The 24,054-nt window shown below is 43.9% G+C and overlaps 1 protein-coding gene across 1 annotated transcript in view; it reads left to right on the forward strand.

The window, feature by feature from the left end:
- Window positions 1–396: 396 nt before the first annotated feature.
- The window catches only part of LOC138742091 (V-set and immunoglobulin domain-containing protein 10-like 2), a 71,979-nt gene continuing 48,321 nt past the window's right edge, over window positions 397–24,054 (forward strand). The window contains exons 1-5 of the mRNA XM_069896282.1: window positions 397–446; window positions 2,577–2,611; window positions 8,497–8,850; window positions 11,125–11,403; window positions 16,686–16,961. Coding sequence (XP_069752383.1) covers window positions 397–446; window positions 2,577–2,611; window positions 8,497–8,850; window positions 11,125–11,403; window positions 16,686–16,961 — 994 coding nt within the window. The remainder of the gene's footprint in view (window positions 447–2,576; window positions 2,612–8,496; window positions 8,851–11,124; window positions 11,404–16,685; window positions 16,962–24,054) is intronic.

Consider the following 24,054-nt stretch of genomic DNA (forward strand, 5'->3'; position numbering starts at 1 on the left):
TGCTTCACTGAAAATTTTCCGGATGTAATCTGTTATTCAGTTAGTTCTCTGACCTTAATTATGACATGATCAATGAATTTTGGCTCTTTCATTGAATGTGCCACTGTGCTTGGCTGAGATGGAACTGGGCTATATCCCCAGACATTAATAATGTGGAAGGTTAGAACCAGACTCGATACTTGAGAATCAAGCAGAATGATGAATTGGTATTTGCTCCAGTTAACTGATAGATCTGAGGTTTCACTGGTGCATGCCAGCCATGTGAATCTGGAGTTCAAATGAACAAACAGAAGGAAAATAGTCGAAATCCAAAAGCTTGATTTTCTCCTGGCACTTCACAAGAATTCAGAATAGAGTCCAATTGAGCGAAAGGTGGTCACTTAATTGAAGTCTGCCATGACTCCATCACTGCTGGTGACCAGCGTGTGTGGTCCATTCATTACTCAGTAAGCCTATCTGTCTCAAGAGAACCGTTGTCAAGGTGATCTGTTCCTGACCGAAGCCACTGAAGAGCTTGGGTTTCTTGCTGATGAAGACTAGCTATTCATCGGGTCTTGAGGATCTCACAGAGGATTATTACTGGAATTTCATTGCAAATATTAGCCCTCAGTTGTTTTCTCTGAAGTGTTAGAGGATGAGGGGAGACCTGATAGGAGTTTATAAAATTACACAAGTCAGTCAGAATCTTTCTTCCCAGGGTAAGGAACTCAAATCCTGGAGGACATGCATTTAAGATGAGAGGGGGGAAATTAAAGTAGGCGAGTGGTTAAAAACCTGGCATAGCTGCCGGAGGCAGTGGCGGAAGTAGATGCAATAGTCGTGTTTAAGAGGCTTCTAGTTAACACATGGATATGTGGGGAGTAGAGGGATGTATCTTGACAAAGTATTTTTATTTTAATCAGCCCATCATGTTTGGTACAATCATCATGGACTGAAGGGCCCATTTCAGTGCTGATGTTCTATGTTTTGATTGGTTAGAATTTAGTTTCCCATTCTCACTGCTTAGACTTTGAATAATTACAGAATGGTTACAGCATAGAATATAGAACAAGCCAGTACAGGGCCTTTTAGCTCACAATTGTAAACCTGCAACAATCTAGTTTTTTTTCCCCTACTTAACTCTTTATTTTTCTTGCATCCATGTGCCTATCTGCAGAGCCCTCCATAATGTTTGGAACAAAGACACTTTTTGCCCTTTTGCCCCTGTGCTCTGCAGTTTGAAATCAAACAATTCACATGTAATTAAAGAGCACATTTTATTCAGGGTTATATGTATACATTTTTTTTTGACTATGTAGAAATTACAGCACTTTTTATACATAGTTCCCCCATTTCATGGCATCATAATATTTGGGACATTTGGCTTCATAGGTGTCTGTGAGAACTCAGGTATGTTTAATTGCTTCATTGGTGCAGGTATAAAAGAATGAGGCTTGCTTCTAAGTTTTTGATCACCTTTGGAGCCTGGAGTTGCCATTTTTCAACATGAGGACCAGAGTTTGTGCCAATGAAAGTCAAAGAAACTGAAAAATAAGAATAAACATCAGCGTATACAGTTAAATCCCACGCTGTCTTTAAGGAGTTTGTATGTTTTCCACCTGGGGCTCCGGTTTCCTCCCAACATTCAAAACATACTGGGGATTGTAGGTTAATTGGGTGTAATTGGGCATAGATACAGGCTCGTGAGCCAACAGTACTGTATTTCTAAATTTAAAATTTAAAAGTTAAATTTAAACTCTGGTCCTCTTGTTGAAAAATGGCAACTACAGACTCAAAAGGAGATCAAAAGCTTGGAAGTAAATCTCGCTGTCTTATACCTGCACCAACTAAAAAATTAAATATCCCTGAGTATTTACAAACACCTGTGAAGCTAAATATCCCAAATATTATGGTGTCCTGAAATGAGCGTGTGAGAGATGAGTAAAACTAATATGAAAATATGAGAGATGAAGAAAGCTAGTATGGATATATGTGTAATGAATAAAGCCAGTATGAATAGAATAAGGGTAGATAATAAGATAAGGGTCTTCTAGCCTTAGACAGAGTCAGCAAGTTCTCCATATGTAATTAGTAAGCCTTAGCAGAATTAGCAAGTTCTGCATATAAGAGTAAGCCCTGAGGGTTGGGAAATTGTGAATAAGGACAAAGGCAGGTTTGTGAATAAGGACAATGACATGATGGGACACAGACAGGATATCCCCTGGTCCTCCAAGTTCACAGAAACAGCACATAGGCAGACAGGATTGCCTAATGCCAAACTTATCCAGGAGGCAGAAGAATGTAAGGGGGGGGGGGGGGGTGGGAGGGTACCTCTACACTGAAATGAACTGTATAAAGGTTGGGTGAGCCCCAGTATGTGTGTGTATTCCCAGGGTAAGGGGGAGCACCCAACTTTGCATTGTTGTATAATAAATGTTCTTTGTTCTCAATTTTTGTCTCAAGCAAATTCTGTGAAGGTACTTCTGTTTCTCACAAGGGGACTATGTAAAAAAATGCTATAATGTCTACATGGTCAAACCAAAATATGAATTGTTAGATTATAAATTTAAAACTGTGGAGCACAGGGGCAAGTAAAGGAAAAAAAGTGTCTTTGTCCCAAACATTATGGAGGGCATTGTAAGAGTCTTTTGAATATCCCTCTTGTACCAGCTTCCACCCCCACCCCCGGCAATGCATTCGAGGCACCCACCAGTCTCAGTGAAAAATAACTTACCTCTGATGTCGCCATCACCTTAAACTGACGGCTTCTGGTATTTGGTATTGTCACCATGGGAACAAGGTGCTGGGAGCCCTTTATGCTATTCCTATTACATTTTCCACACTTTCATCACTTCCACGATCTCCTTGGGAAAAGGAGTTCCTCCCAGTGCAGTAAACAGAGCAAGGAGTTTTCCAATTTCAACCCTCTCCACCCATCATTTCTCAGTCATCCCACACCTCTTAGTTCCCTCTGCTCATGACACAGCACTTTTGTTTGGATATGTATCGAAACAAAGCAGAGAGAATGGTGTAATCCCAGACAGGGAACAGAAATCTTATACAAGGGTTCACAACCAACTTTGATTTGTTAAAACTAAGATATTCCAACATCATTTGAACACAATGGTTTGATCTTGGTTTTAAGTGAGGGCTATAAATATGAGATAAGGTGAACTCTTTTGTCTTTAGCTGGATTCCAGCCTATAATACACTAATGAGAATTATTTTAATGGTTGAATGCAGCGCCGTAACAATCCAGAGAAATTTTAACAGGAATGGAGAGTTCCAAATCAATCCATCACTCACAAGCTGTCCAAATACACCCATGTGACTTACTAACATTTTTGGAATGTGGAAGGAAACCGGCCAGAGGAAACGCAAGTGGACAGCGGGAGAAAGGAAAATCTCCTTATCGACAGTGGTGGATTTGAAACCCTGGTCGCTGGCGTCTCACAACTGCTACACTAACCATTCTACCCTATTTTTATTATATAAATAAAACTCTTTCCATTATATATGTACCATTAAAACCATTTTATCAGATTTCAGCAGGTTAAACTATTGTTGAAAATTATGTTGACAGACCAGACGTTCTGATAAAAGGTCATTCATCTGATACATGAGCTTTATGTCCCGCATCGGACTTGTCAGCCACAAACGAGCCTGCAGCTGACGTGGACTTTTTACCCCCTCCATAAATCTTCGTCCGCGAAGCCAAGCCAAAGAGAAAAAAAAAATTCTCTCTCTGGAAGTGTTGCTACACATGCTGTGTGTTTCCTTCAATTTCTCTTACAATTTCAGATCTTTATTATTCTATATATAATATATTCACACCCTGGACAAGATTCTAACACAATATCTGTCAAGGTACTTTTTTTTTGGAATATTTTATTTATAGTTTTCCAGATTTGAACTCAACAGTTTACAACTTTGTCATCAACAGTATTTACAAATCTGTGTCAATGACAACTTATCCTTATCCGATCTATGTGAATTTTCTGTTGAATCCAAACATAACACCTCTTTCCCTCTTTCCCTCCCCTTCCCCATTCCCTCAACATCAAGCACTTAACATGTAAACAACCAAAAATAAACATTTAAGACATTAAAATATTCACAACATGGGAATAAATCATACTGGGGAGTTATGGGTCTGGCCTGGTTTGGCGGCCAGAGATTGGGCCGATTTTCCTTTTTTGGAAGGTGCTGTACCTTCCCCTAAAGTTATAGGTTATTTTCTCCAGGGGAACACAAGCTTGCATCTCCTTGCTCCATTGTGCAATACTCATGCAGGAATCAGACTTCCAGGTAACCGTTATGCACTGCCAAAGCAATCATTATGAATTGAATTTGGAATTTGGACAGTTTCATTGAAAGTCTTATGTCCATTATGTTGCCCAACAGGAACAACTGTGGAAATTCCTTACCTATAATTTTTTTCTAGGACTTTGCCTAGCTCTGCCCAGTTGGGCCTCACCTTGGTACATGTCCAGGTCGCATGCACAAAGGTTCCTGTCTCAATGCTGTATCTAAAACATTGATCCGACAGTTCTGGCTTAGACCTGTTAATGTTTTGCGGCATTGGGTACAGCTCCATAGGTCAGGACATTTTGGTTGCCTGGCCAATACAGACACCTGAAACACACAAGTTTATGCTGAATCTTGTCAAGGGAAAAGATTGCCAGGACAAACAGAGCTAAAGGCTTAAGGAGGTGTTCAAAGTCTCCTTGAAAAAATTGCAATGTCCTCACTGACTCCTGGAAACCCTGGTCAATGAAAGAGAAAATGGGATGGTGTTGAGAGGTACACAGATTAAGGGACCATGCCACTTCACAAACTACTCACCTGAACCCTTCAGGAACCTCCTGCCCCATTTATGGAATGTCTGTGGTTCCTATGTCATCTAAGAACCAATAAAACTAGTAGAAGCAAGCCATCCTCCACTATCTAAAGAGGGAATATGACAGAGCAGTGTTATTTATAGAAATCACTTTATTCCTTGATCAGATTCCTCTAAACCAGTGGTTCTCAACATTTTTCTTTCCACTCACATTCCATTTTGTATTCCCTATGCCATAGGTGCTCTGTGATTAGTGAGGGATCGTGAAGGTGGGATGTGAGTGGGAAGGGAAGGTTGAGAACCACTGCTCTAGACCCAATTGTTACTGAAATATTTTGCTTGAGAAAAATTGTCATTGGCCCATTTCCTTTGGAGTTATGAAACCGTGCACATAATGAGTCAATTGGGTACGATTAAAACAGTGGTTTTCAAACTTTTTCTTTCCACCCACATCCCACCTTAAGCAATCCCTTACTAATCACAGAGCACCTATGGCATAAGAAATATTTAAAGTGGTATGTGAGTGGAAAGAAAAAGGTTGAGAACCACTGATTTATACCTTTATCTTTACCTATTTTTAATGTGAAAAAGGATGACTTCGACAAATTGAGCAAACCCCAAATAATATTTCAATTGCTTTTTATTTGAATTAAGTAAGATAATCAGATAATTAGCTGAGAAGGAGAGATGTTTACTTCTGCATAATAGATAGAGCATAAAGCACCTTAGTAAACTAAGAGCACTTAATCAAAGGAGGTTTTAATAAATAATTCAGAGTTAATCTGAGATCATTCCAGTGCTTCATAGTCCTAGGGCCGTGAGTGTGTGCACATCACCCCAGGCACTTCACTGTGATTACACCAGTCTTTCCATGACAGCACCGTGGCGGGAAATGCCTCTGAAAGGATTAAGTAAAGCTCCCCAGGACAATTTGTTCTGACAGCATGTTGATCAAAGGGATCTTCTCCACATTTCTAGTGCACTCCACAGCAAAATGATTCCGAAATGGGTGATGGATTGGCTTGGAACTCTCAAATCCTACTGAGGTTTCTCTGGATTCTGGCTCCATTGGCTCTTGGTAAGAAATGGGAGTATATCCTGTCTGTTCCTAACACTTGACAAGATAAGTCTATAGTTACGAAACATGTTTTAATAGCAAGGACAATGAAGTAATGTTGCAGGACGATGCTCTGCTAATTAATTCTCTTCATGTTATGACAAAAATTAGGTCTGATCATCTTGAGTTACTGCATTGTGCAATCATTCTGGTAGTTAGGCTTGAACATTAGATTCAAGATTCTTTTATTGTCATGTACAGAGCATTTAACAGTCCACAAAATTGTCTTCTGCCTGCCCTAAGGCAGACAATGTGTTGTCCAACTCCCCTTACTATCGGAGGAGCTCTTAAAAGTTGGATTGTAGCCCAGATTTCTCAACACAGGAATGATGTTTGAAGGAGATTAGAGCCAAAAGATCTTTTCCTTCCACCAAAAAAATGAAAAGACCCCATTCTCAGAATATAAGTGTAAAGTTATTCAGAGGAGTGGGAAAGGTGCATCTGGCTCCAACAGGAGATTATCTGCATGAAGGAGGCCAGACAATTGTTTTAAGTGCACATTGTAGGTTTGTTTATTGGGGGAGATGAAGTTTGATGGGAGGAAGCTCAGGTAGAGTATGAACCTTGGCACCTACATACTTCGATTCTGTATATTCTACCTCACAGTTTCAGTGATTGACTTCTGCTCCATTGCCAGGTTCGTGAAACTGTTGAAGCTGGAAACTACACGTCCGGGGACCGGGTTGGGAGAAAAATATGTTAATTGGTATCATAATATCTACTTTCGACTGTAGGGAATTTTTATGTGGGGAGGCCAAGCCCATAGTTGATGTCTCCTACCCCTTACCCCCCCACCCCCACCCAACCATGACATTGAACTGCCTGCTGGTGGTCACCTGCAGAACTCGCAAATAGTATTTCAGGATATAGGATTGTATTGGTGGGACTGTGCAAAAATCTGCAGTAATGGTCTTTTAAGAGGTTTGAGGTATGAGTCATTATCTTTGAGCATAATCTGAGTTGACAGGCCAGTACTGAGGGAGTATTGTGTTACTGAAGATGCATGCTATGGATAGGATATCAAATCTGCTTAATTGGATGTAAAAAAATCCCAAGATATTTCAGAAGGAAGTGCTGACTGGTGACATCTCTCTAACAAAAAATAGGTTGACTCTCCATTTGTCTCAGCAGTGTGTAGGGCTGAATTGTCTACTCCCATGCCTATGATCTATGAGGGCATCACAGCTAACAGTTAGCAGAATAATATGACAGCACACCGACAAAGATTCGAATCCGCCACTGTCCATAAGAAATTTGTATGCTTTCCCCATGTCTGCGTGGGTTTCCTCTGGGCGCTCCAGTTTCCTCCAATGTTCCATAGATGTCCAGGATTTGTAGATTAATTGGCCACATGGGTGTATCTCCAAACTAAAAACTAAAAATGTTCATTTGCAAAGCAGTGAGCTGCTTTCTAAACCCCAAATCTGACTGATTTGGTAGGGTTGAGAAAGTAGATTTTAGAATATATTAAAAATATAAGTTTTAAGATGTTGATTGGAAAGGAAAAGTGGGGGTTGCATTCCTTTCTTGCTATCAGCTTGGAAGCTGCTAAGAAGCTCCTTATTTGCGAGGGTAACGAATCCAGAGGGAATTTTAAAGAATATGTATTTATATGGAGCAGTCTGTTCAAATGTTCCAGAAAACTAGAGATTGGAAAGTATAAATAAGGTGATTTTGTAAGTCACAAGGCAATCTTCTTTGAAGTTAATTTAGCTGCTCGCGGCAGTGCTTCTTGCTGTAACGGAGTTCTACTGCTTTGCAAAGCGATTAAAAGTTTATTTTTGCAGCCATATTTGTGCTTGCTTTCAAGCAACCTCAGGTCTACTTTAATATGGTTACACATTAACTTTCCTCCTTCTACTTGACACTTCATATTGAACTCAACAACTTTCAAACGTCAATACCACTCTGATTATCCAGAGAGTCACGTCGAGGTGGAGGTCTAGAGCTTACTGAAGTGGTGTTTCACCCCTTCCCCCCCCCACCTCCTCAACACTACCTTGGACCATTCTACCATTCTACCAACACATTCTCAGGCTATTTCATCATCCCTTTTTTAATGTATTTTCCATAACACCTACCCCTCTGGTTTACTTCTTTCTTGACCTTTAACCCTTTTCTCTTACAGCACTGCAATGAGCTCCCCATTTTCCCCTTTCAAATTGATAACAGCTTCAGCATCTTCCAGCTCTGTTGCCAGATTATTGCCAGAACAATGCCAGAATTGTTATCTGTTTCTCCAATTAGATTGTTGCCTTTATTATTTTTATTTATTTAGCGATGTTGCACGTTAACAGGCCCATGAGTCCACTCCATCCAAATACACCCATGTGACCAATTAACCTCCAAATCCTGTACATCTTTGGAATGTAGGAGGAAGCCAGAGCACCCAGGCAGATTATGGGTTGAATGTACAAACTTCTTACAGACAGCTGCAGATTCGAACCCAGGTTTCTGGAACTATTATATAGTGTTGATTCTGCCTCCACAGAAACTGTTCTTTCATGCCAGAATTTTCTGTTCTTATTCACATACTTACCTTGTTCTCTTTTCAACTCAGGGTTAGTGATCCTGGATCCAGAGGAGGTCACGTACATTGAGACCCAGGTCAAGGGGGTCATTGGTAGATCTGTGGTGTTGGAATGTGGCCAATCCTTGCCCACCATTTACATCTGGGGCTTCACCAGGTCTGGGTCCAGTGGCATTCGAGCTGTGCTGTATGATTATGGGATGGGCGCCAAACTGCAGAAGATGGCTTCCATGTTCGGCGAGGTGAAAGTGCTCTCCAACAGCGCATCATTGGTCATAGACAACCTACAGCTGGCAGCCGAGGGCCGCTTCACCTGCCAAAGCTTGTATGACAACAACAATGGAGCAAGACTCGTGTACATCTTTGTGGATCTGCATGTCCTGGGTGAGTTTGAGATTTCAGGCTGTGGACTGATGGAATTCACATCCAGTAGATTGACCATGACTACCTTTGAGTTAAATAGGAGCATCTGCAGATGCTCGATTCGAGGGCAGCACACAAACAAGAAACTCAGCAGGTCGTAGGAAGTCAAGGGCAACCAACGCTTTGGGTAGCAATGCTGGTCGATACCTGGTGAAGGGCTCAGGTCTGAAACGTTGGTTACCCTTGACTTCCTTTGGATGCTGCATAACCCGCTGAAGTTCCCCAGCATGTTCATGACTGGCTTTGCTTTGCTGTATTTTTTCTAAACAGGATCCTGTTACCTGGATTAATGCTAAGTTTATTTGTCACATTGTGCAGTGAGAAGATTCTAACTCTAACATGTATGCAGCCAAATAAAGCAGAGCAGAATGGCTGTATCTTATGAGAAGAGAGGATCTCACATGACTAGGTGATGCTTCACCAACATCCTCTTGCAATAGTAATTAGACATGGCTCAAAAGGACTGTCCACAGTTCTATTGACAACAGTTTATCAGCTGTTCTCTTGTAGGGTGATTAACTACCAGTTGAATGGCTTTGGCAGCAATATTGCTCCATATTTACTTGTGCCTAAATTTTATCACAACAGTGTGTGTGGGTGGGGGGGGGGGGGGGGGGGGGGGAGGCAGTGGCAGTCATAGAACACCATTTTGGCATTGAGAAAAGATCAGATGGGGCTGGGTCATTTTCTTTGGCACAGAGGCAGCTAAGGGGACAAATTAAATGACAAGGAACCTGAAAGGGGATATTTTCCCTTCATGAAACATGAAAAAAAGAGTGAAAATATAAATAGGTTGAAGGGACAGAGGCAGGAAGTTGGGGGAGGAGGTTGATGATATACTGAGGGAGTAGGGGAAGCCCCAGAGGATGGTCATGATAGAAACTCTTGCCATATTTAAGAAAAGCTGGAGCAGAACTGGAACAGAATGTTCGAGAACTCAGTCGTCAGCCAGCAGCAATAGAGATGGAAGGTGTAAGCCAGGGGTGGTCAACCTTTCCACTTTTAATTTAGACATGCAGCACGGTAACAGGCCATTTCGGCCCTTGAGTGCAAACCACGGGTGTTGGTTAATTGGGCGGCACGGACTCGTGGGACGAAATTATTAGTTAAAAATGAAAAGATTGCCACCCCCTGGTGTTAGTCAATGTTTCAGATTGAAGCCTATCAGGACTGATCTGATCACCAGGTCCACACAAAACACTGATTTACATCTATTGTCCCCATGGATGCTGCTCAATCCATTGAGTTTCTCGAGTGTTCTGTTATTGAAACGTTGAGATGTGCTCAAAGAGCCACGGACTGTGGGGATAGGGACCTGGTGCTGGGAGGTGGCATTTGGCTAGGCAGCTCGTTATAGGTGAGCAGCACACTAGTGTGGCAGTTAGTGCAACACTGTTACAGCACTGGCAACCGGGGTTCAAATCCCCCGCTGTCTGCAAGGAGATTGTACGTTCTCCCCATGTCTGCATGGGTTTTCTCAAGGTGCTCTGGTTTCCTCCCACCCTTCAAAATCTACAGGTTTTTTTAGCTTAAGTGGCCAGCATGGGCTTATGGGCTGAAAATGCCTGTTACTGTGTTGTATGTCTAATATAGTTTAGACCAGCATGGGTATGATAGATTGAATGGCTTCCATCTAAGATGTAATAATTTTATGATTCCGATCAAGGGGAGTCATGGGTTCAGTAGTGAAGTAGGTGTTTGACTTCAAGAAAAACTGATGCAAGTCCATATGATCTCACTTAGCAAATAATGCTTTCAGTCAGGTAGTGGGAGTCAGAGAGTGTGGAGTCATAGGCATGGAAACAGGCTGTTCATCCCAACTTGACCATGCCACTCAATCCCATCCACATGAGTACCCCTTGCCTGTGTTTATTTGGCCCATATCCCTCTCACTCTTATCAAAGGAGCCATCCAATTTTCTCTGAAACATTGCAATGGTGTCTGTTTCAACCACCTCCTCTGGCAGCCTGTTCCATACACCCACCACCCTCTGGGTTAAAAATGTACCCCTCAAGTTCCTCTCCCCTCACTTAAACTTTAGTCCTCTCGTTATTAATTCCCATACTCTGAGCAAAAGTGATTACCCGGTCTATTCCTGTTAAATCTCTCCCGCCCCTCACTTCAAGCCTGTGTCCTCTGGCTACTTGCGCTGGACAAAAGGGGAGGGGTTGCTAAAATGTGGTGAAAATGTTCAGCTTATTTTGTGGCAATAACTGTGTTCCTTTTTCTTCACAGTCCCAGTTACTAACCCGTCTATTCAGATGAGCACCTCAGCCCCTGTTGAAGGAAGCGCAATGTCTATATTGTGTTCTGTGGAGAATGGAACTGGGCCCTTGGAGTATACCTGGAACAGGCAGGTAACCCTGTCCATGAGCCCCATGAACATCTCCGAGACAACCAACAACCAGCTGAATGTCACCTCAGTCAACAGGAACCACACGGGCTGGTACACCTGCACCGCCAGGAATGAGGTGAATGAAGTCACCAGCGACCGGGTCTGGCTGGACGTGATCTGTGAGTCGCCATAAATACTTGGACAACAGGATTTCTTGAAATGTACAATTGAAGAGTTCCTGCTTTTTCTGGATGTTCTCTGAAAATCTCTCACCCCAGCATGCAACCTAATTGGTTTCCAACCGGAAAGAGCACCTCAATAAAGGGGCCCAATCCGGAACAATGACTGACCATTTCAGGGCAAACAAGAAAGACGGCAGATGCAGGAAATGCCAGAGAAACTTAGCAAGTCAGGCAGAACCGTGGACGGTCTATTGCCTTCCGTGGATGCAGCTTGATTTGCTAAGCCCCTAAATCTTCTCATTGTGCACTCAGTCATCCAGCCCCTGTTGGTTTACTCCGTTTATCATTTTTTTGTGACTATTATTCATGCTTCATGTGTGGCTCTGTGGGTGCCGCACAGCTCCCAATCCAAATACTTCAGCACAACGTCAGGGGTGACTCTTCCTTGTGATTCTAGGGTGTTCTGCACTGCTGGAGATTCACTGCTGTTTTCTGAAACACAGGAAAATGTGCAATATAAACCTTCCATCAGCTTCAAACTGTTCTTCAAGCTCCTTTTTTTTAACTACTTTTGGAAGTTAAATGATCGTACAAACATGATGTTTGACTTTGCCCTCCACAATGTTTGGGACAAAGAAACCTTTTTCCTTTATTTGGCCCTGTGCTCCACAGTTTTAATTTTGTAATTCAATCATTCACATGCATTTAGAGTGCACATTCCAGATTTTATTCAAGGTTATTTGTATATATTTTGGATTGACCATGTAGAAATTACATAATCCCCTCATTTCAGGGCACCATAATGTTTGGGACATTTGGCTTCACAGGTGTTTGTGAATACTCAGGTATGTTTAATTGCTTCATTGGTGCAGGTATAAGAGAATGAGCTTTTGATAATCTTTGGAGTCTGAGGTTGCAAATTTTCACCATGAGGACCAGAGTTGTGCCCAGTGAAAGTCAAAGAAGCCATAATGAGGCTGGAAAGCAAGAATAAAACTGTAAGAGGCATTTCCTAAATTTTAAGATTACCAAAAGCAAGCTTGGAATATAATTAAGAAGAAAGACCCTACTGGTGAAGTCAGTAATCACAAAGGGGCTGGTATTCCAAAGAAGATCTCCACTGGTGATGACAGAATAATTCTCATCATAATGAAGAAAAATCCCCAGGCGTATGTCCAACAGATTAGAAACACTCTTCAGGGGGCAGGTGTGGATATGTCTTCATGAGCAGAAACACTGAGGCTTCAAAGCAAGATGCAAACCACTAGTTAGCCATAGAAAGGACGGCCAGATTACAGTTTGTCAAGAAGTATTTAAAAAAGCCTGCAGAATTCTGGAAAAAGGTCTTGTGGACATTTGAGACCAAGATTAATCTGCATCACAGGGATGGCAAGAGCCAAGAGTGGAGATGTAAAGGAACTGCCCAAGACTCCAAAGAAGCTTACTAACTTTGCGTGGTTTGCATCTTGCAACCTAGCCTCTGAATTTCTCTTCATGAAGTATTCTGTGGACAGTAGTCGTTGACACATCCACACCGGCTCCTGAAAATTGTTTTTGATTGGTTAGACAGGGATTTTTCTTCATTTTGATGAGAATTCTTCTCTCATCAGCAGTGGAGATCTTCCTTGGCCGACCAATTACTGAGCTCACCAGTATGTTCTTTCTCTTAATGATGTTCCAATCTGTTGATTTTGGTAATCCGAAGATTTGGGTGATGGCCCTTACTGATTTATTCTTGTTTTCAGCCTCATCATGGCTTCTTTGACTTTCATTGGTACAATTTCGGTCCTCATCTAGAAAAATAGCAACTACAGACTCAAAAGGTGATCAAAAGTTTGAAAGCAAATCTTGCTGTCTTATACCTGCACCAACGAAGCAATTAAACATCCCTGAGTATTTAGAAACACATGTGAAACCAAATGTCCCAAACATTATGGTGTCCTGAAATGAGGGGACTATGTAAAAAGTGTACAGCAATTTCTACATGGTCAAACCAAAATGTATACAAATATCCTTGAATAAATTCTGGAATGTGCACTTTAATTACATCTAAATTGTTTGATTACAAATTTAAAATGTGGAGCACAGGGGCAAAGAAAGGAAAAAAGTGTCTGTCTCAAACATTATGGAGGGCACTTTAGTTCCAATGGTTTTATCTGCTGAACTACTGGCTTAGGACTTTGGAAGTGAGGTATAATATCTCAGAGAAGCATCATCTCATTGTATTTCTGATGGTTAATTAACAACTTAGCCACTGCAGCCATTCTCATCTTGGGCCTGAATCCTGATTCAGCCATGATGGTAAGATCTCACAGCAGGGACCAGAATCTATTTGGATATGACTTTGGACGGCTCACCCTGCAGTTTCCCCTCTGAGATCTCAATGATGGTAAAGGCTTCAGCCTGAAACGTCAGCTGTTATTTCGGTTGCTTTTTGTGGTTCAGGAACAATACCTGCCACAAAGGTGGATGGAATGTTAGCAATGGGGATTTAACCAGAATATAATGTTCCGACTGGTTCGGAGTCAGCAATTGGTATTGGGCTGGATTATGCTGGATGATTATCAGGCTTCTCAACATCAGGGAGGGGGGTCTCACATTTCTACACTATCATGACCAAATGTAGAAATCCAAAATGCCCTGAAGGTTAGATGTAGGCATTTTTTTTAAATATTTTATTTAAGAATTTAAAAACCACATCCATGTATATATAGTCAATAAAAGTAAAATAAAAAAATTAAGTACATGTGGTATATATATATATATATATATATATATATATATCCTATTGATCATTCATTGATCCTATTGGCTGAGTAGTGACTCACTGATCAGAGGGTGGTGAATATAGTTTGCGTCATGCAGGTGGAATATCATTGGAATGGAAAGAACCATTCATTTGAATGTGGTTGTCAGCCTACTGTAGGAATAAATTAAGAGGTGATTTTAGTTTTATTTTACCACATTTGAATGTTTTAAATTTATATTCATGTATTTTATTCTTTCTTATTTTTAATTTGTTACACAGTATTTTTAGATTGCCAAGTTCTATTTAGATAAATTCACTGAACAGTATTTGGATAAATTTAATACATTTACTGAAAATAAATTGGATCGATTTAAAAGCATTGACTGAAAAGTATTCAGATCGATTTACCATAGAACTGTAGAAAACTACAGCACAAAAAAGGTCCTTCAGCCCATCTAGTCTGTGGTGAACAACTGTTATTTTGCCTGTATGACCTGCACCCAGACCATTCTCCTCCATGCCCCTCCCATCCATGTACCTAACCAGATTTTTCCTCATACGTTATAATTTAACCCACACTCACCACTTCAGCAGGCAGCTCATTCCACACTCCCACCGCTCTCTGAGTGAAGAAGGTCCCACCAGTGTTGTTTGTGAATATTTCACCTGGCATTTACTGAAAAGCCTTTAAAGCTGGTTGGATTCAGGTGTGGAGGAGTGGGTCAACTTGTTCAGTGCTCTGCCTCTGGAGGCAAGCAGTGAGGTCCAGATGAATCTACAATTAAAGTTAAAAACCTTGGGTTTGTTTTAATTTTTTCGTAATAATTCTTTAAGTGTAATTATTTTGTTTTATGTTCTGCACTTAAGTCCCTAACTTGTCAGGGAGATAAAGGGACATTGATAAATGTTACGGGAATAAGGGACAAGGGCTAATTTATGGCTGCTTTTTCTTTCTCTGAGGTGATTGTCTATTTAATTTTGTCTTCATATTGTTACGAGCCTAGAGGACTCCAAAAACCAGCAGCGACAGAAATTAATTTAAAAATGTTTTTATTTTTCTTCAAACCTAATAATAAGATCAATCTTTAACTTATTACTATTAACTTAACTAAACCCCCTCCTAATTCTAAGTGCACGTGTATGTAATATATATGTGTTCAGGAAAGTTCTGTTTCCCTGTCCAATCATTCCCTTTTCACTTTTCCAAGTTCACTGGTATCAGGTTATTTTCATATTGTGCATAGAATTTAACATTTATGATCTTCAACAGGCTCTGGTGCTTTAACTTAATTTTTTTTTACCACAAAGGAAGGTCTTTGTTGGTTTCAGAGAGAGCTATTCATTTTTTGTTGCACACACACACACGCACACAAACTGATCTTCTTCAATCTGCCACTGAAGTGTCTTGCTGAAGAAACTTTCCCCCTCGTGGGTTTTTCCCTAAAGATAACCTCTTTCAGGAGAAACACATTAACCAGCCACATCCTCTTGTAATTGACGATAAGGGTTTAGAATAAGCTGAATTCAGAACTCAAAAAATGGGGTCTTATAGCAGATCTCCGAAAGGTGCAGTTTCCAACACCAACTCCTGCTGTAAACTGACTGCCTTTCCCCCTCTCTCTTTCCAAAGAGAATAACATGCTTTTTTTTCTCTCATGACCCCTCTTAGAACAGCAAACTTCAACCAGACTTGGATCGCTGGCACTGGCACTGGCAAAAAATGAATCAGTTTCTGAGCCTGGACATCTATCCTTTAAAGAAATAGTCCATTTCGATTCCACAAGATCAGTCCAATTAACACCTACTTGTGAAGTCTTCATAACACTCTTCAAAGTCACTGTAGACATGGAGTCTCTGCTTAGGCATAGCTCTTGCATTTCAAATGAGACGTCTTTTGTGAAATGTTAATGTCTCTTGTGGAATTTAAACTGAGATGTCTGTGTGTGAAGTGTACATAACCTAAACCCCCACAATCGATACCTTTTATAAGATAGATTTTATCATAATTTTTTATTAATCCATTCCGTAACAGTATGTAGTATTTGTGAAAGGGGGGTGGGGGGTGGAATTGGAATCGATGGTAAAGCTTGTAAATAATTGGAGAATGTAGAGTTTTTTTTATTATTATGGATTGTTGACACTGTTTGAGTTTTCACAATCTCTGCTCCTGACTGCTGAGACTCAATGCCAGGAAAAGAGTGATCACTTCCATGCAAGTAGCTCTGTTGCCAATATCCAGCATAGATTAACGATGCATTTGGCAATATGGTTAATGCAATGGTATTGCGGGGCCAGAGAACAGGTTCGAATCCAGCGCCGTCTAAAAAGAGTTCATACATTCTCTCCATGTGGGTTTCCACTGAGTGCTCCGGGATCTCCCATTTTCCAAAGAAATTTGGGGCTGGAGGCTTAATTAATACACATTGGTATGAGCTCATGGGCCAGAGGGGCCTGTTACTGTGCTATATCCCTAAGATTTAAAAAACAAATAGTCCTTGAATTGAAGGTGGCTTACCCTGATGTTTTCCAGATGGTCCTGATCAGCCATCCATCAACGTAACACCCTACTCTCTCAACTCCGTGGGCTATTCAGCTATTGAGCTGGACACCGTATCCATGATTTGTTCGGCCTCTTCCAATCCACCGAGCCAGTACATCTGGTTTCACAACAACTCACAGATCTATGCTGGGCAGCAGTTTGTCATCGAGAAAATTTCCCGAAGTCAGACAGGAACTTACATGTGCCTCGCCCACAACACAGTCCTCAACACCAGGATGAAAACCACCATCGTTCTCACTGTCTATTGTGAGTAGAGTTTAATCTCAAATGATTTGGTTGCAAGAAAACTTCTTGGTATGTTAAACTAAAAGCAAAAGAAATACCACAAAACCCTGCAGATGCTGGAAACCTGAAATAAAACCAGCAAAATCTGGCAGAACTCAGCTTGTCAGGCAGCATCTGTGAAAGGTCATCCACATGACACATTGGCAGTTTCTCGCTCCGCAGATGCCACCCGGCCCGCTGAGTGTAACTCATATTTTCTGTTTTATTTCACCACTGTTCTCTTGTCTTCACTGTGCTTCTGAATGAAATGATTTGAGGAAAGCTCAACTTGTTTTTTTGGCAATCACTGTAGATGAAAGGGAGACCTTTGTGAGCTTAATAAACTTCCAATATGGAAGGCGCTGTCAGAATATTATTGTAACATCCTGCACTAATTCATAAGACAATTAGAGAGATGGTGAACACAATGTAATGGCTTTTTTGTACTGTGAGTGCAATTCAGGACAAGTATGGGATAATTGAATTACGGTCTTGGAAAGAAACTGAAGTTTTCTATAAAACCTATTGATATTATTCTCTACCAATGGTCTAACAAAGAATTGTGCAATATCGTTCTCAGAATGTTCAGGAAATAGAACCTGACCTAATGCAAATGAGGCATCAATGAAAGTACTGTCACCTTGCCTACCTACGAGCAGCCATGACCATGAGTTAGAGCTTGCTTCAGGGTGGGGGGGGAGATGTGATATTGGGCAATGAGAGACAGTTATAGGGACCCCCTTACTTTGCTAGTGAACATTAAAAGAAAACATAATTCTATTCATATGTTTTGCAAGATGGGCTTCACCATGTGGGATCCACTGGGACTTGGCAAGATAGATTTGATAAATTCAAATCAGTAAAATATTTGAAGTATGAATTATATGTGATGGAATAACACTTGGCCAGCCATGCATGTTGTTCTCGTGGCAGTAAGATTTTCAGGTTAATTATTCTCACCTTTGCTCTGCTATTAACCTCCTCAGTATTGGCTACCACTGGCTTTGGCATGCTCTTCCTACCTTGGCTACCACTGGCTTTGGCATGCTCTTCCTACCTTGGCTACCACTGGCCTTGGCATGCTCTTCCTACCTTGGCTACCACTGGCCTTGGCATGCTCTTCCTACCTTGGCTACCACTGGCCTTGGCATGCTCTTCCTACCTTGGCTACCACTGGCCTTGGCATGCTCTTCCTACCTTGGCTACCACTGGCCTTGGCATGCTCTTCCTACCTTGGCTACCACTGGCTTTGGCATGCTCTTTCTACCTTGGCTACCACTGGCCTTGGCATGCTCTTCCTACCTTGGCTACCACTGGCCTTGGCATGCTCTTCCTACCTTGGCTACCACTGGCCTTGGCATGCTCTTCCTACCTTGGCTACCACTGGCCTTGGCATGCTCTTCCTACCTTGGCTACCACTGGCTTTGGCATGCTCTTTCTACCTTGGCTACCACTGGCCTTGGCATGCTCTTCCTACCTTGGCTACCACTGGCCTTGGCATGCTCTTCCTACCTTGGCTACCACTGGCCTTGGCATGCTCTTCCTACCTTGGCTACCACTGGCCTTGGCATGCTCTTCCTACCTTGGCTACCACTGGCCTTGGCATGCTCTTCCTACCTTGGCTACCACTGGCTTTGGCATGCTCTTCCTACCTTGGCTACCACTGGCCTTGGCATGCTCTTTCTACCTTGGCTACCACTGGCCTTGGCATGCTCTTCCTACCTTGGCTACCACTGGCCTTGGCATGCTCTTCCTACCTTGGCTACCACTGGCCTTGGCATGCTCTTCCTACCTTGGCTACCACTGGCCTTGGCATGCTCTTCCTACCTTGGCTACCACTGGCCTTGGCATGCTCTTCCTACCTTGGCTACCACTGGCCTTGGCATGCTCTTCCTACCTTGGCTACCACTGGCCTTGGCATGCTCTTCCTACCTTGGCTACCACTGGCCTTGGCATGCTCTTCCTACCTTGGCTACCACTGGCCTTGGCATGCTCTTCCTACCTTGGCTACCACTGGCCTTGGCATGCTCTTCCTACCTTGGCTCCCACTGGCTTTGGCATGCTCTTCCTACCTTGGCTACCACTGGCCTTGGCATGCTCTTCCTACCTTGGCTACCACTGGCCTTGGCATGCTCTTCCTACCTTGGCTACCACTGGCTTTGGCATGCTCTTCCTACCTTGGCTACCACTGGCCTTGGCATGCTCTTCCTACCTTGGCTACCACTGGCCTTGGCATGCTCTTCCTACCTTGGCTACCACTGGCCTTGGCATGCTCTTCCTACCTTGGCTACCACTGGCCTTGGCATGCTCTTCCTACCTTGGCTACCACTGGCCTTGGCATGCTCTTCCTACCTTGGCTACCACTGGCCTTGGCATGCTCTTCCTACCTTGGCTACCACTGGCCTTGGCATGCTCTTCCTACCTTGGCTACCACTGGCCTTGGCATGCTCTTCCTACCTTGGCTACCACTGGCCTTGGCATGCTCTTCCTACCTTGGCTACCACTGGCCTTGGCATGCTCTTCCTACCTTGGCTACCACTGGCTTTGGCATGCTCTTCCTACCTTGGCTACCACTGGCCTTGGCATGCTCTTCCTACCTTGGCTACCACTGGCCTTTGCATGCTCTTCCTACCTTGGCTACCACTGGCCTTGGCATGCTCTTCCTACCTTGGCTACCACTGGCCTTGGCATGCTCTTCCTACCTTGGCTACCACTGGCCTTGGCATGCTCTTCCTACCTTGGCTACCACTGGCCTTGGCATGCTCTTCCTACCTTGGCTACCACTGGCCTTGGCATGCTCTTCCTACCTTGGCTACCACTGGCCTTGGCATGCTCTTCCTACCTTGGCTACCACTGGCCTTGGCATGCTCTTCCTACCTTGGCTACCACTGGCCTTGGCATGCTCTTCCTACCAACTACCCAAGATGCTGCTGCAGAAATCAGTGCATCCCAGTGAGCTGAAGGAGCCAGAGAACATAGATCCGATCTCCTCATGGTCTCATGCAGACAGGGGATGGACCTCATTGGAAGTAGGAATCGCTTCTGTCTTTTGGTGTTGTGGTCATTGAGCGATGAAGGGTAAAGTAACCAGGGGAGGATGATGGAGCGAGTTGTTGCAGCTGGAACATTGCAGACAAGATCTCTTGTCCATAACTTGTGGGATGCATTCATTAAAATCATAACCTATCTTGAATATACCTGTCCAACATTTTAAATCTACATCCTTTCCCTGTCAGTCTTGCATTCAAGTTGTTCGATTAGAAGAGCAACTGATCTGACCCAGCTATTTGTGAAATTCGCCTCCTTTGACATTAAACAGGGTAAATCATAAATCCTGGAGCAGGGCACCAGAAAAGGGGGAGAACACCCCCCCCCCAACCCGGTTCAGAAGAAGCATAGGAGACGACCATGCCAGCGGTCCAGCGAGGAGCTCAGCAGCTGAAAGACCAACACAAGGCTAGAGCCTTGCTCATGGGAATCAGGTATTGGAATAAGGATTCCATGGGGTGCTGAGGGCAAGAAAGGCTCCCAAAGGCCTTGGGCTGAAGGCTTCCTGATCATATCAGAGGTTTGGATCTGGAGCTTGGGTGGCCGATGGCTGGATCAGAAGTCTGTGTGGCTGCACAGGCTGCAGGAGCTCTGGAGGAGAATCCACGGACACTCAATGAGTCCAAAGGTGCTCTCTTTTCCTTCTCTTCATCGTTAGGGGCAGCGGGCAATGCTCATGGTGACTCTTTGTTTGCCTGACAGCAGATAAAAGTTTAAGTACATCATGCATATTACATTTTAAAGTTTCATTACATGACAATAAAAGGAACCTTCGGACCTTAAAACATATCGACTGGCCAGCAATGCAATGTGAGTGACAGTTTAGCGAAGATTTGGTTGAAAATATCATGAAAGATGCCAGATAAATAAGAAATTTCTCACGATAGTTTCACCTGCATTTATCTTTCCTGGAATATCTTTACTCTTCACCACTTGTGTTGTGCAATCAATGACCACCTGCAGAAACGAAGCAGGTAGTCAAAGGCTTTATTGATCAGAAGACCCAGACATGCGTCTACATGCTGCTGGCGCACGTCCAAGGCAGGTATGAGGGAGGAGACTAGGGCTCTCGGCCTTTATTAGGGGATCTTATGGGGAGGGGCTACAGGTACAGAAGGCAGGGAAGCCTGCCTAACCCAATGATGACATGCCTGCAGTACCATGTTCCACCACATTCACCTCTCCTTTTTTGAATGAAATCTGGCGGGGCGATGTGGAGCAATGTCCATCAGCATGGGTCTTGTAGTTCATACAATTCAAAGGTTCAGCCACTCCGGTGGTTTTATTTGGCGCTGAGATCTCTGAAGTACTGCTGGCTGTATCGTTGGTTCCAGCGGAACGGAGGCTTGTTCGCTTGGCTGGGTGTTGGAGGGCTTAACAGTGTCTGTGTCTACTGGGTCCGTGGGGGTGGGGAATTTGTTTATAACAGTGAAGGGCGGGGGGAGCTCTCCAGTGGGGAGGGGCTGTGTTGGAGGTGGGATCACAACTTTTTTTGTCAGGGTGATACCTGGGGCCAACTGGTTTTTGCCCAGGGGTATCAGGTGCACCTCCCATGCCGGTGGCCCTGCTCATGTCAGGTCCCAGATGAAAACTGTATCATTCTGTCCGACCGGGTACCTTGCCAGAGTATATTGTGGGTTCACATGCAGGAGGTGCACTTCCTCGACCAGTGTGTACTAACATGCTTCTGGAGAAGCACTGGCCCTGGGGTCATCAGCCAGACTGGCAGCATGGTTCTCAACACTGATCTCCAAGGGAAGGAGAACAATTTTTCATGTGGCATTGCGTTAGTTGCTGTGCAAAGTAGGGATCTGTTGACATGCAGTGCTTCTGGAAGGACCCCTTTCCACTTGGATACAGACATCCTATTCGACTTGAGGGCCAAAAGGACTGCCTTCCAGATCATACCATTCTCCCTCTCTACCCGCCCGTTCCCACAGGAGTTGTAGCTGGTGGTTCTGCTTGCGGCTATGCCCCTGGAAAGGAATAATTGCCGCAACTCCTCACAGATGAAGGTGGATCCCTGGTCAGTATGAACATAACTGGGGTAGCCGAACAATACTGTGTGAAGTGCTTTAATGACCATGGATGTGGTCATGTCGGGGCAGGAGATGGTGAATGGGAAATGTGAGTACTCGTCCACGATGCTCAGCCAGAAGATGTTCTGATTCGTGGGCTGGAGGGGCCCCTTGAAGTCCATGCTGAGATGTTCAAAGGGGTGAGTGGCCTTGATGATTTGGGCTCTCTCTGGTCTGTAAAATTGTGGCTTGCATTCTGCACAGACTGGGAAATTCCGAATCAGCTCCCTGACTTCCTCCACTGAGTAGAAGAGGTTACAGGCCCTCACAAAATGGTAGAGATTTGTGACCCTGGGGTGGGAGAGGCTATTGTGGAGGGTATGGAGGTGATCTACTTGTGCCCTGGTGCAGGTTCCCCTGGACAAGGCATTGGGTGGCTCATTGAGCTTGCCTGGCCGATACAAGATCTCATAATTGTAGGTGGACATCACAATTCTCCACCTCATGATCTTGTCATTTTTGATTGTTCCCCCGCTGTTTATTGTTAAACATAAAAGTGATGGCTCTCTGGTCCATCTACAGGGTGAATGGTCTGTCGGCTAAGTAGTGCCTCCAGTGATGCACACCCTCCACGATAGCTTGTGCCTCCTTTTCAATGGCGGAGTGCCTGCATTCGGCGCCTTGGAGGGTGCATGAAAAAAAAAGCCACTGGCCTGCCTGCTGGGTTCAGTCTGGCGGCCAGACTGAAGTCGGAGGCGTCACTTTCCAGTTGGAATGGGACGGATTCATCAATGGCGTGCATCCCCGCCTTGGCAATCTCGTCCTTCATGCCCTCGAAAGCCTTACGGGCTTCCACCGAAGGGGGAAAGGTAATGGTTTTCACCAGGGGTTGGGCATTGTCTGCACAGTTGGGGATCCATTGGGCATAATTCGAGCCTTGGGGTTCTGTGGCAGAGGTAATTCCAGAAGGGGCCACATGCGCTCGGGGTCAGGGTTGATGACGCCTGCTCTTCCACTTGCTCCAGGATTGCCAGCTGCTTGGTGTTAAACACTTACTTTTTCTTATTATATGTGAGATTGAGGGCCTTTGCAGTGGTCAGGGACCTCTGCGGATTCTTATCATGTTCCTTCTGGTCATGGCTGCAGATGGTGACGTTGTCCAGATATGGATACATAGCCTTTAGTTCATTGTCATTCACCATCCGGTCCATTTCGCTTTGGAACACCAACACCCCATTTGTGAGGCCAAATGGGACCCATAGTAGGAAATGGTAGAGTCAGCCATTGGCCGCAAACTCTGTCTTTTGGGTGAATCAGGATTTGGTGATACGCTAATCTGATGTCCATGGTAGAGAAGACCCTATACTAGGCATTCAGTAAGGTTAACCGGTTGATGGTCTGACTGTAGTCTATCACCATCTGGTACTTCTCCCCATCTTCACGATCAGGTACTTCTCCCCATCTTCACCATCACTACTTGTGCTCTCCAGGGACTGTTACTCAGTTCTATTATGGCCTCCCCCTGCAGCAGCTCCACCTCCATCTTAATAAATTCCCTGTCTTCGGGGTTATATCACCTGGTCTTAGTGGCCAACAGGTTTGCAGTCTGGGGTGAGGTTTTGGAACAGCCGAGGTGGAAGGACCTGGAGGATGGCCAGTCTGCAGGTTGGGAGCCCGGCCCGGTGTTTGAGCACGTGATTGGGCCTCTTCAAGGAATGGGTGGGGCCTCCCAGAATTGGTTATTACTGATGGTGGGGTGTTGGGGCCTGTCAAACTGCATCAACATAGCCTAAAGCCGGCACTGGAAATCCAGCCCCAAAATGACGGGTGTGCAGAGGTGGGGCATCACCAGCAGACTGAAGTTCTTAAATTTCATGGCCCCCTCCTCCCCCCCAGATGGTCAAGGTCACAATGCAGCTCCCACAGATTTCCACAGAGAGGGATTTGGAGGCTTGTGCTACCTTGCACTTGGGTGTGGACACAGTCAGGGAATAATGTTTGGCAATGCC

This window comes from Narcine bancroftii, chromosome 8, assembly GCF_036971445.1.
Source record: "Narcine bancroftii isolate sNarBan1 chromosome 8, sNarBan1.hap1, whole genome shotgun sequence".
NCBI lineage: Eukaryota > Metazoa > Chordata > Chondrichthyes > Torpediniformes > Narcinidae > Narcine > Narcine bancroftii.